The 14,199-nt window shown below is 39.5% G+C and overlaps 1 protein-coding gene across 3 annotated transcripts in view; it reads left to right on the top strand.

The window, feature by feature from the left end:
• The window catches only part of SH3RF3 (SH3 domain containing ring finger 3), a 570,619-nt gene that overhangs the window by 309,583 nt on the left and 246,837 nt on the right, over window positions 1–14,199 (top strand). For 2 of the 3 annotated variants that reach the window (XM_043997998.1, XM_043997996.1), the window contains exon 2: window positions 16–291. The exons of the other annotated variant lie outside the window; for it this stretch is intronic. In XM_043997998.1, the coding sequence (XP_043853933.1) occupies window positions 16–291 (276 nt within the window). The remainder of the gene's footprint in view (window positions 1–15; window positions 292–14,199) is intronic. 3 annotated transcript variants of the gene reach the window in all.

Here is a 14,199-nt window from a genome sequence, read left to right as displayed (position 1 = left end):
TTCTTTTGGTTTTAGAATATTTCCCAACTTCCTTGTGGCAAAGCCCTCTATAGCTATGAGGGGAAAGAACCCGGTGATCTCAAGTTTAACAAGGGAGACATCATCATCCTGCGTCGAAAGGTGGATGAGAACTGGTACCATGGGGAGCTGAATGGAAATCATGGCTTCTTCCCTGCCAGCTATATTCAGTGCATCAAGCCCTTGCCACAAGCCCCGCCCCAGGGCAAAGCACTTTATGACTTTGAGATAAAGGATAAAGATCAGGACAAGGACTGTTTAACTTTCACCAAGGTAAAGTGAAACAATCGCATGTCTTAAGTCATTCTCCTTTGAGGTTTTTGTGAACGAGCCAATTTGTCCTTACTGTCTCCCCCATTCCAGCTTCCCTCTAATATCTCGATTCTCTTTTAGACTAAGATGAAAGAGAAAGCTTCATCACTCAAGGTGGGCACACAGGAAAAAGTCAATATACTCTTCTAAAGTATCACTGGGGCTGCTAGGTGGTGCAATGGAAAGAGCAGTGGGCCTGGAGTTAGGAAGATCTGAGTTCAGTTGTGACCTCAGACATTTAATAGATATGTAACCCCAGGCAAGTCACTTAACCCCTGATTACCTTAGTTCCTATCTATAAAATGGGAACATACTGGAAAAGGGAATGGCAAACCACTTCAGTATTTTTGCCAAGAATACCCAATGGACAAAGTCCATGGGTTTATGTGGGATATGATTCAACAACAACAACAACAAAGTATCATCTAATCTTCCAAAATAGGGGATTTGTTAAAGGCAGATTTACTGTCCCGAAAAAGCTCATTTAGCTCTCAGGGAATGAGGTTTGTTGTGTGTTTTTTCAAACTGTAGTCTGAGAGCCTAAAATCAGTCTTGCCCTGGATACTATTAACCCAAAGACAAAAGGCAAAATTCAAAAACATATAACAGGAGCCATTTGAACTGCTTAAGAAACTATTCTTGGCCTGAGGAATGAGCAGCATTTAAAAAGAAGGGAGAGGGATAGGGATATGGACATGGACTGGACCTACGATTTGACCAAAATAGGCAGTGCTCTTGGTGGAAATTTCCTTAGCCAGTACAGATTATTACCTTCTCGGTGAGTCTTTGAGAGTTTCTTAGACCACCAAGAACTTAATTGACTTGCTCATGTCTTCCAGTAGTCAGGACTAGCTGTCTATAATTTTCACCATCTCACAAGAAGAAACTAGATTTTTTTTATCAGTTCATAAGACCTTTGACTTAGGGAAAAAAAAATGATCTTAAGGGTCATCTAGTTGAACCTTTCCATTTTACAGATGAGGAAACTGAATCCCAGAGAAATGAAATGACCTGCCAAAGAAACCAGGTCCTCTGATTCCAAATTTTGTTCTTTTTTAATACATGACTGTTTTTTGTGAGCCCCATCTTTTGGAGAACTAAAGAAAATGGTTAACTTGATAAAATTGGAGTGCCAGGGTGGTGGTACAGTGGATAAAGCACCGGCCCTGGATTCAAGAGAACCTGAGTTCAAATCTGGCCTCACACACTTCACACTTGCTAGCTGTGTGACCCTGAGCAAGTCACTTAACTCTCATTGTCCGGCAAAAAAAAAAAAAATTGGAGTGTCATTTTTAACCCTTCCCCCATTAATGGTAGTAAAGGTTTCTTTTTACTGTTTTCCACGCTCTTTCCCTATTGGCTCTCTTCTTCCTCATTGTTCTCAAAGTCTTATGGCCTTCTCTAGCTCTTGGTCTAAGATCCCATTTCATACACTTACTTTGTTGTTACCCCATATGTTGTAAACTGGCCATTTTTTTCTCTCATATAGAACGTGCAAGAACTCAATGCCGCTATGCTCTTAGACCAATCAAAGGAAATGGTTCCTATTCTTTCCTGATACGCTTTTACTTTTCAGGTACTGGTAGGCAATGGTTAGACCTTCTTTTTCTCTTAGCTAAGCCAATCTATTCTTCTGGTACAGACCTTGTCTAAGCTATAGAGGTAGTTCCTTTGGACTATCCATGAGATTTCAGGGGTGCCATTTTATCCCGCCCTTGAACAAGGGTCCCAGTTTAGGTCAGGTTTCATCTGTAGTTACTCTTAGATCAAATAAGAACATTAGCTGACTTCAAACATTGAGAATATATAGGGCTATTTTAAGGCAGAAGGAAATGGTCTCATCATCATCATTCCCTTCCTCTCCCTCCATTAATCTAGCTTTAAAATTCCCCTTCGTGTTTACATTGTTCTCGACCCTGTCTCCCATTTGCTTCTTTCCTAGTTCCCAAGAGGTCATCACTCAGCTGTTTTAACTCCCCTCGTTCTGTCATGACTAACCCATCCTCTCCTGACTGCTATTTATGTCTTGTTCTATTGTTCAATGTGACAGTGAATAATCTATTTTCCACAGGGGATTCAATTCTGTATTTTCTTATTTCTTTCATCAAGGTGTTCTGATGCTAATTTTAACTGTCACCTGCTTGATGAAGCTTCCTAGGAAGCTAGGATCTGGGCTCCTCTGCTACTGCTTTGTCCAGTGACCAGAGGGGCAGGCTGCCAGATATGTGATTTGTTGGGCAGACAGAGCACCAGCCTTGTTTGTTTCTTTGCCAAATGAAGTTTGACCTTTCTCTCTGGAGAAAAACCTCTTGGAGACTCATGGCCTCTGTTCTTTGATTTGTGACAAAACTCAATGCCTTTAATACTCCTTTCACACCTCCTGTTGACTTCATGCCCAGATGTGAAACTGCACAAGCCTTTTGTCCAATGCTACTTGACATTCCTCTAACTTTAAAGAGCTCCAGAGAAGTATACAAGATCATCTTTACTGAGCCGTTTGTCTTGGCCAATGTTTGCCTCCTCCTTGAGGTTGGAGTGACCTCAACAATCCATACCAATGGATCCTAGGATATAGGGCTTGAAAATCTGTTACAGGTCAAATCCAGGAGTCCATCTCCCTCATCTCATAGCTGAGGAAGCTGAGACCCAAAGAAATGAAATTACTTGCTCAAGGTCACATAACAAATCAGTAATAAGAATGAATTAAAAACCCACTTGTTCTGGCTCACTATCCTTCCTTGTTTAACAATACCATTAGGCACCTCGATAAAGTGTCTCTCTTCTCTACAGCCTTTGGATCCTCTCAAGGTAAAATGCATCAGCAGCATCCTACCATCCTAGTGTTTAGGGCTAAAATTCTAGCTAAACTGTCTAAAATATCTAATGAGTGGTTGCCAATAAATTATAAGCTTTAGCAAGAGTTAGGCTTTTAAGCATTTATTAAGGAGAATAAGAATTTGTTAAAGAGAGAGAGAAAGGCCTAGATTCCTATCTATTAAAGGGAGAGCACATTTTTAGCTCCCTTCTCTGCCAGAGTCCCCAGGAAAGAGCGCAAGACTGAGTGCCAGTCTCTTCCTTCCTCCTCCCACTAGCCCGCGTCACTTCCTTTTCCAAAGAAAAGACTCCTGGTCTTGCCCTCAAAGACCTTCGCTTCATGGGTGGAACTCTTCTACAGTAAGTCTCCAGCAGGTGGCGTCATTCCAATCATTACACTAGGAAATGTTACCTTATCATTTAGTATCATGTGAATTTGCTTGGCCCATTTTGTGAAAGTAATCTGACCTTTTTTGACCTTTTAAAGAAAAATTTTCCAGGATAGTGGGGGGAAAAGAGCCTTTTAAGTTTTCTGAGCTTCTTTTGGGTCAGTCACGACCACTAGAGGACAGTTTCACTGTTTAAAGCTTTGATTATCCAACTATTATAATACCCTCTTGTTCTTTACCTCATGTCTTCCCAAACATATCAAACTGTAAGCTGAGGGATTTCCTAGTAACTGAATATGTCCCAGTTAGACTCTTCTCCCAACCCACTTTCCACCATCTTGTTCAGTCTCTTTATGAACTTCAGGCTTTAGCTAAGTTAGAATAGTATTGCTGCAATACTAGTCATCAATTTATTCAAGAAACATTACATGAATACTCTGTGCAGAGCACTGTGCCATGTGCTGGAGGAAATGAAATGTTTAAATAAAACATGTTACTTGCCTTCAGGAAGTTTACAGTTTAGTTAGAAAATGAGTCATACTGTGTCATATAAGGTATCCCAAAAGCAGTGTAGTTTTTAGGTTATTAAAGCTTATTAAAGGTATTAAAGCTTAAATTAATCAATCTTTATTAAATCCTCTTGGTATTAGCCAAATACTATGTTGCATAAGTGCATTAGAGAGTTCAAAAATAAAGGAAGGGGGGGTTGTTACTAACCATGCTCATTCTGTAATATCACCCCTGCTCACACTAATTAAGCAAACATAATATAAATAGCTAACATTTTTGTAGTATTTACCTATGTGCCAGACACTTGGTTAAGCACTTCACAATTACTATCCTGTGATCCTCACAACAACCCTAGGAAGTAGTTGCTATTATTATCTCCACTTTAACAGATGAGAAAACTGAAGCAAATAGCAGTTAAGTGATTTGCCCAGGGTCACATAACTAGTAAGTGTCTGATGCTGGATTTGAACTCAGGTCTTCTTGACTCCAATTCCAGCACTCTATCCACTGCCCCACCTAGCTTCCTCTAAACTTATATTAAACACCTACCATGTGGAGAGTAGTGCAGTAGACCCTCGGGGAGATGCAAAATTGAGATAAGACATGAGTCTTGCCCTCCAAAAGGCTATAGTATAATAGGAGAATAAATTGAAACAAGTAATTATACTATACAATTTGATATGATTAGTACATTAGAAAGTTACAAAAGAAAGTAATAGATGAAATATCATAGGCAGAGGGAGGACATTACCAAGTGAAAGGTTCAGGGAGGGTACCATGGTCTCTCCACACGTGTACCTCTCATTCCCTCTTAAAAGAGACTAAAAGTGACACCACCACCACTGTCATAATTAATATTTATATAGCACTTCAGGATTTACAAAGTGCTTTATCTGTATTATCTTAGTTGGGCCGTGAGGTAGAACCTATTATTATTCCCATTTCACAGATGAGGAAACCGAGGTTTACAGGGGTGCATATTTGCTCTTACCCAAGTAACCTGAAGTTACACAGCTAAGGAAGGGTTTTCAGGTGGAAATTAAACTCAAGTCTTCCATACTATAAGTCCAGCACCCTGTCCATTGTGCTACCTAGCTGCTTTAATAACCACCACTAAGATAAATTGTCTGTTTTATAATCTTCACTACGCACAAGTTTCATCTTTTTCTCCCTTCTGATTTTTCTTTCCTATTTGTCCAGAGATGAAGTTTCCCCAGTAGCTTGAATTAAGTTGCAAATGACTTGTCTCCTAGCAAAAATAATGGTAATAATAACTGACATTTATATAGCACTTTAGGTTTGCAAAATGTATTACATATATTATTTGATTTGAGCCTCATAGCAATCCTATGATATAGGTATTACCACCAGGATTATTCCCAACCATGGAAACTAAGGCTCAGAATTATTTTTTTTTTTGGTTTTATTGACCCTGTATCCACTAAAACCCTGAGATCTTTTTTTAGATAGCCTGTCATTCAGCTATTACTCCTTCATCTCCCATTTGTGAGATTAAATTCTTGAGCCCACATTCATGAAATCATACATTTAGATAAGAGCAATTCACTTATTTCACATTTGAAGAAACTCAGAGTTTCACTGTTACAACCAAGCAAGTTTTAAAGGTGAACTTGGGTCTTTGTGACTCCAAGTCCCATTCACTAGACACTGCACTGCTATACTTCTTCCCTATTTATGCTTGATGATTTTGATTTGCTATCAGGTCATCTGACCAATTTTTTTTTTTGGTAGTGTGGCATTATCCCAGCTCTTGGGGGTGGTTTCTTGCTGTTTTGGAGCCAAAAGGCAGGTGTTTAGTTCATGGAGGCTGAAGCAGAAATAAGGAGGGTTTTAATTAAAATTGCTTATAGGATTACTGGTTAACAAAAATCTTCGTGATTTTTCAATTATCTTAATTCCTATCCAGACCACAATTTATTTTCTCTCTCTCTCTCTCTCTCTCTCTGATATTCATTTCTGTCACATGGCCACATCACAGAATCTCAGAATGAGAAGGGATCTCAACAGCCATCTGGTTTAATATGTACGTGAACAAGAGTGCCCTCCAGAGCATCCCCAACAAATGATGATCTGCTTGCTTGAGGAATTTTAGTGAGGGGAAATCCACTAATCCCAGGCATCCCACTCCTCCATTGGAAAACTCTAATTGTGAGGAAGGTGTGGGAGTTTCAATGCAGACATCCAACATAATTTACTTCTTGGCAGTGGGACTCAAAACTCTGGCTAGACCAGAAGAATAGTCATTGATGGTTCAGTGTGAACTTGGGAGGTCTCTCTCTGGTAGAGTGCTCCAGAGATTTCTACCCATTGCCTCCTGGGGCCAGATAAATAAAGTGTAATATCATTTTCATATGACTATTTTTCAGATTTTTGTAAGACCGCCTACCATATCCACATATCTCCTCACCTCCACGCTTATTTTCAGTAGGCTAAGGGGGTTGTGGTTGTTGTGGTTGTTGTTGTCTTTCATCCTCAGATATCACACAGCAATGTCTTGATTTGCATTTGAATTGGACTTAAGTGAGACAGAGCTTTGCAAAGCCTTACTCTCTCCTCCAGAGTCATCTCCAAGGTGGCACAGTGCATAGAGTGCTGGACCTAGAGTCAAGAAGACATTTCCCTGAGTTCAAATCTGGCCTCAGACACATACTAGCTGTGTGATCCTGGGAAAGTCACTTTACCCTGTTTGCCTCAATTTGCTCATCTGTATAATGAGCTGGAGAAGACAGTGACAAAGCATTCCAGTATCTTTGCCAAGAAAATCCCAAATACGGTCAGGAAAAGTCAGGCACACCTGAACAATTGAACAACAATCATCCCTACTTCCCTCACTCCATATTCATAGACTGATATCAATATTCTTCACCGTCGTGATTTCTTTCCTCTTGACACTCTTCTGTTTCATTGTCTTTCTTAAAATTTCCCCTTTGGACAAGTCTAATTATCAGGAATTCTTTTCTAACATCTAGCTAGCCTAAATCTGCCTTTCTGAAACTTTTGAAATTGTTTTATTAATTTTATTTTTAATTTATGGAATAAAACAAACATTTCCATAATTTAGTATAATAAAAACTGAAACTTTCACAACTGGCTCCTTGTTCTACCATTTAAGACGAAGCATAACAGGTCTAATCCATCTTGTATGTGGCAGCCTTTCAAATTCTTAAAAACAGCTATCAGGTTTTCTCTAAGTCTGCACATCCTGTGTTTCTTCACTTGATCTTCATGTGGCCTGGTCTACACATCCCTAACTAATGTAGTCACACTCCAGCTTGTCAATGTCCTTCCTAAAGTGTATTACCCAGAGCTGAACATGATACTACTCCAGATGTTGTCTGAACAGGGCAGAGTCTGGGTTAATTGGAAATTATCTTGTGTGCCCTGTAGGGATTACTAGTTTTCAAAGAATTCGAATAAGCAAATAAGATACACCGAGCTTGCTTGAGTTTCATCTCAAACATCCTGGCATTCCTCAGGGGCCACTGGAATTCCCTACCCATTATGACTAATCACATAGTTGCTTTCACATGAGACTTTAACGGATGACAAATGGTATACTGTATTTCCCGCAGCTTATGTCATGTGGTAAAACAACAGGGCTATTTAAGCAGCTGCTGGGACTGTGCCCAGATGCTATTCCTCACCTGGACCACTATACATTCCCCAGGGTTATCACCTTAGGTCCAGTCCCTTAGGGGCTGCTCAGTAAGAGAGCAGTGGTTTGTTAAAGACTCATGCTTGAGCTATGTCAGGATACCTTGGTCCCAACATGTGACTGGAGCTGGTTGAAAATATCTGCTCACTCCCAATTTATGAATCAGCATGTTGGAATATGCTCAGCTTTGGAAAGCAGGCAACTGGGGCGCATCTTCATGCTGATTCTATTTTCTTGAACTAAAGTGAAATTAAACGAGGAAAACTAGTGTAATTACTGTAGTCCCAGGGCAAAGTCTCTATCCCTCATTCTCAACTCTAAAGTTGTCCATTCTGTTTAGACTATTTCACTTTGGAAAAAAAAAAAAGTTCTGCAATTGGTTAGGAGACGGATCTAAATCCTAATTCCAGATTTTAATAATTGTAGAACCTCAAGTAAGTCATTTTTCCTCATCTGTAAATATGGATAATACTTGTACTCTCTTCCCCCTCAAGTTGTTGTGAGGAAAAAAAAAATAAAACCTTGAGAACTATATGGTTGGTTGGTTATTGTCCTTTGTTCTTAAAGAAGACCAAAATGACACCACTATGTGGGGGTCAAGGCACAGTGTGCCCAACCATGATCGAGAACTATATACATCTAAACTAAACATAGCCTAGCTTCTTAAACTGTGGGTTGTGACCCCATATGGGGTCACAAAAAATTGGCAACAGTAAAAGGTTGTGTATACCTATTTTATATACCTATATTTCCGGGGCCATGTAAAAATTTATTGGGCAAAAAGGAGTTGTAAGTGGGACAAGTTTAAGAAGCCCTGGTCTAGTGTATAGAGAAGGCCTCAGTCAGAAGCTCTGGGTTCAAGTGTTGCTAGCAACATATACTTTGTTACCCATGCCAAGTACTTAATTGCTCAGTGCTCCCAGGAAACCCCCTAAAACAGAATTTTTTACCTTTTTTGTGTCAAGGATCCCACCGGCAATCTGACAAAGCCTATAAACCCCCTTTCAGAATAATGTTTTTCAGTGCATAAAATACATTCCTAGGATTACAAAGAAATCTAATTATATTGAAATACCATTATGAAAATACTTTAAAAAATTCACTGACCCTCCTGAAATTTTTAGATTCCATGAATCCCATGTTAAGAATCCCTGCTCTGCTTATGGTTCACAAAGCATTATTTAATCTGCATTATTAGAGGGTTTCCTCACTGAGAGTTGCTCATAGCAAAGTGACTAAGGGCCATGTCTTAGGGAGATAGAAAAGCTGTCTTCAAGGATTTGAAGAGGTGTCATGGGTTTTCTTTTCTTTTTTTTTCTTTTTCTTTTTTTTTTGCGGGGCAATGGGGGTTAAGTGACTTGCCCAGAGTCAAGTGTCTGAGGCCAGATTTGAACTCAGGTACCCCTGAATCCAGGGCCGGTGCTTTATCCACTGTGCCACCTAGCTGCCCCATGGGTTTTCTAAAATTGTAATGGGCAGCCTAGAAAATAGCATTTTGCCTTCCCCCACACACATACTCATTGAGGGGCTTTAAGCAAAAGATGGATAATTGCTTATTAGGTGTGGTCTAGAGGGGATTTTTTAAAAAGATATTTTGGGTTTTTCCCAATTGCATGTAAAAACAACTTTTTAACATTTGTTTTGTAAAACTTTGAGTTCCAGATTCTCTCCCTCTCCAAATCCTCTACCCCATCCTTGGAAAGGCAAGCAATTTTATATTGGTTATGCTTCTATCTGCATTCAGACTCCATCAGTTCTTTCTCTGGAGGTAGATAACATTTTTTATAAGTCCTTTGGAATTGTCTTGCATGTGTTCCTGAGAACAACAGTCATTCACAGTTCTTCATTGAACAATATTGCTGTTATTGTGTACAATTTTCTCCTGGTTCTGCCCACTTCACTTTGCATCAGTTCATGTATGTCGTTCCAGGTTTTTCTGGAACTATCCTGCTCGTCATTTCTTATAGCACAATAGCATTTCATCACAATCATATACCACAATTTATTTAGCCATTCCCCAATTGATGGGCTTGCTCTCTAGAGAGGATTCTTATTCATGTAAAGGTTGGACTCAGTACTGCCTGAGGTTTCTTCTAATTCTGAGATACTGTAATTATAATTGTCCTAATTATGGGAAGAAAAATAAGGAGGAAGAAAGGAATTTTGCCAAGCATTAAAGTCTTTCATGTCCTCCTTGGGGATGAAATGGAGAAATGTGAGCAGATAGGATAGTAAAATCAAATGGATTCAGGACTTATTGATGGACCCAAAGAGTTGTACAGGGAAGGAGGAAAGAATAGTCATGGGTGAGTAATTAAGACCCTCAGGAAGGTTATGTGCTCTGGAGCCATGAAGAATAATTTTTAGAGTTGGGAAAGGGAAAGACAAAGAGAGGGAGAACATGAGGGAGACCTGGAGAAGTAGAACAAGTTTCTTGGTTCAAAAGAGAAGAAAAGGTAGTTCAAAGTTAAGTTCCAAATTCCGTTTACAGAGCTTAGTGATGCTATCAAGACAGGACTTGTGTAGTTACTTTAAAAGAGTAATTTTAATTTAAAAAGAAGTGTTTCTTGAGGTCTATTGGCCCATGGAGCTGAGAAAAATAACAGCAGTCTTATACTACCGGTGGAAATAAAGGTAAACCTGGGCTGGGGCGGGGGAAGGATCATCAAATGAGTCAGCCAATTTGCAGGATGGAATAGTGTCGGAGAGAGACTTCAGTTGTGCTTTAAGCCTGTGCCAAGCTGTATTGAGTAACATGAAACTGAATGCCTGTAACTTACCTAATTTGTATATAGTTTGTACCCCCCCAAGACTCCCTTTCACTGTCATAAAATTTGCCTGTACTTGTAGCAGCTGACCAGACGTGCATATTCTGAGGGCAAAGACTGTCTCTTACAGTTATTATATATATCTTCCTCGGGGCCTAGAAGTGGGTTTTACACGTACTAGACACTCAATAAATATTTGTTGAATTACTGTTCAAGAGTGATTCCTCTGGTGGAGGTGTAACTTGAGAGAAAGGAAAGGATGAGAATTCCAGAAGTATAGTCTTTGGGAGAGAAATTCCTCTGATCCCCTGGGTGTTTATAGCAGAAAGTTACCTAAGCAACATTAAAACAAAAAATCACCAGCAGAGTTTTGTCTTTGGCGCTGCCTTTTATTGTCATACAAATACCTGCCTGAAATCCTTCGTTCTCCAGGAAATCATCTCAAATCCAAGGGAGCCACTTTCTTCTTAATGTATTCCCCTCAGCAAATGATCATGTAGCACATCTCTTGTTTATTAAAGATATATGAACAAAGCCTTGTGAGGGCAGAGGAAAAAAGAGTGTTCACCTGAAATGTAGCCAAGGTCCAAGGTAACATGAGTTTGATGTGTCACTTGGACATGTATAAATGAAAATGCCAGCAAGCAGAGATGAGGGAGTTGACCTTTTGGACAAAGGTCAGAGTTAGAGATGTCAATTTGGGAATTACCTGTTTAGAGGTGACAGCTGAAGTTCTCTGAGAGTAAGAGATTGTAAAAGGACAAAAAGTATAAAATAACAAAAGACCAGGGCCTAAACTCTGTTTCACATTTAGAAGGCAAGAGGAGAGAATTGACTCAGCAAAGAGTAAGGAGTCATTAGAAATAACAGATGCCATTTACACAACACTTTACAGTATGCTAAGTACATCCTATTATATCAGTACTTTCCAGATATTATTTTACAAATGAGGAAACTGAGGCATAATGCAATCCAACACTTAGCACCTACTATGTGCGTGCAAAGCACAAAGGAAAAAATCCCATTGTATCTACCTTCAGAAAATGTAAATTCTTCTGGGAAAACTGATGAGGGGAAGAATGTAGGGGGAGATCTGGAAGGATGGCTCTCTTCATAGAAGAGATGAGACCTAGGCTGAACCATAAGGGATGACAAGAATTTTAAGAGATAAAGAAAAAGAAGAGAGCGTATGGGGTAGCCCAGAGTGGCTGGTAATTTGGTTTAACTGAAAAGAAGTTACATAAAATCAAACTGTAATTGATGGGACAAAAGGAAATGGCAGATTATAGTATGCTTTGCCAGGACAAAAGTTCATATTTTATCTTAGAGGCAATGGAAAATGTACATAGGAAAATGATACAGTCAGACCTTTGCTTTAGGAATAACTGACAGGTTAGCCTTATAAAATCAAGGCAACCAAGGCCCAGAACAATGAAAAACAGGTAGTCCAGGGAAGAGACAGCTGGGAATAGAATAAGAGCTTCTGTGAAAAGAGGAGGAAAAAGGAAATTTATATTATGACTCAGCAGAGTAACTAAACCTTTTTTAAAATCTTGAAATCTTATAGCATGCCCTACAAAGTATTAAGTTCATCCCATTCACTCAGGATTTTTTAAAAAATCAAAGCAAAGAAAATAAAAATGTTATTCTAAGTATTATGGAATAATATTGTTGTAGGATTTTTTTTGTCCATATCTGTGATATTTTATCAGTGGGGAACACCCAGTTTGAAACCTCCCTTTGCCTGGCCCAGTTGTTGTCTATATCTGACATTCTTCTAGAATTGCCCGGGATTACTGAGAGGCTAGTACTATCTCATAGGTACTACCTAGTACCTATCTGAGACAGCTTGAACACAGCTCTTCCAGAATCTAAGGCTGGTCCTCTGTCTCATGTGCTACATTTTCTCTAGGACTTGATTCAAAAGCATGACACCTTTGCTGAGCCTCTAAGGTCCCACAAAACATTCGTGAAAAATCAGTCTTGTCACTTTATAGATGTGTTGTTGTTGTTTAGTCATTTCAGTAGTGTCTCACTCATGGGGCAGCTAGGTGGCGCAGTGGATGGAGCACAGGCCCTGGACTCAGGAGTACCTGAGTTCAAATCCGGCCTCAGACACTTGACACTTACTAGCTGTGTGGCCCTGGGCAAGTCACTTAACCCCAACTGCCTCACTTTAAAAAAAATTAAAAATAAAAATAAAAATAGTGTCTGACTCTTCATGATTCCATTTGGAATTCCTTGGCAGAGATACTGGAGTGGTTTGCCATTTCCTTCTCCAACTCATTTTATAGATGAAGAAATTGAGGCAAAGAGGGTAAGGTGACTTGCCCAAGGTCACATAGCTAGTAAGTGTCTCAAACCATATTTGAACTCAGGAAGATGAATCTTCCTGATTTCAGGCCCAGTGCTCTATCCACTGGACCACCTAGCTGCCCCTTTATAGATTGTACCTCATATAATAATTATAGTTGATATTCATATGGTGCTTTAAAATTTATGATAATGTTTTCATTTGTTATTTCCGTTGAGCCTCACAACAATCCTGTAAGGTATACAGTGTGATTTGCACGAGGCCAAAAAACTAGGGCATGTGGGAGCAGACAGTTCCATGGAATCCACACTTCCTCATTCTGAGTCTAATTCTTCATCTTCTATGACACCCCTCTTCCAGGGCAGTAAGAATCTACTCTCTCAGAGTAATGATCAAATTCATTTTTCTTCTATTGTCCCTAATCTGGGGTAATCACTTGATGTCTCGGGAGTTGATTCTGTATAGGCGCCAAACAACATGTCATTAGCTGTCTCTTTAAACAGCCTGTACTTCCCCACCCTTCCTCCACCCCCAGGAAGCTTCTATTCTTGAGTACCTAAAAGCTTGAGCCTCTCCTCTATCCCCCCAAGGACCTAGTCAGGGCTAATGTATTACCATCCTTGAATACCTGAGGCATACAGGCCCCTAACCTCTACAAATTGCCCCTCAGTTTTGGATCAGATTTTCAGATATCTCTGATTAGAAGGAAAACATGCCAGCTAGATTAGGGCAATTCTAACGACCTCTTATATTCATAGGTGGCTTAGATCAAGCATCCCTATTATGTCCACCTATCTTTTGCTGTCCTTTTCCATTGTGTGAGCCATATTTCAAAGTTTCTTGGGTCTACTGCCATGCTTGAACTTGAGACTGTCTTTGATTTTCTTTAAGGTATATTTATTTTTCATTAAGATGAGCTTTTCCTTACAAAGCCAAGAGTTTGAAAGAGAAACTGTATACCTAAATACATGCATATGAGTGTCTATACACACATAAATGTATATATGTGTGTGTTTGTATACACACACATACACACACACACACACACACACACCCCTTAGGTGGACTCAGAAGGGGAGGGAAGAGAGGATTTGCAATTACAGGTGAGCCTCTAAAAGAAGAAAGACAATAAACAGATGCAGAAAGATCTGACTGCTTGTGCCCTTCCTCCCAAACTACTTTGTATATATTTGTATTTATTCACTCTATATTTTTGCTGTACATATTTATATATGTACTTGTTGTCTCCCCAATTAGAATATAAGCTCCTTAAGCATATGGATTGTTGAATTCTTTCACTCATACCCCCAAGGTATTAATGCTCGTTGATTGAATGAACATACTCACTTATGTCTCTACATGGGCTTGGGGTATGTGTATGTTTACGTGTGTGTGCTC

This window comes from Dromiciops gliroides, chromosome 3 (genome assembly GCF_019393635.1).
Source record: "Dromiciops gliroides isolate mDroGli1 chromosome 3, mDroGli1.pri, whole genome shotgun sequence".
Lineage (NCBI taxonomy): Eukaryota > Metazoa > Chordata > Mammalia > Microbiotheria > Microbiotheriidae > Dromiciops > Dromiciops gliroides.
This window is presented reverse-complemented; position numbering and strand designations above follow the sequence as displayed.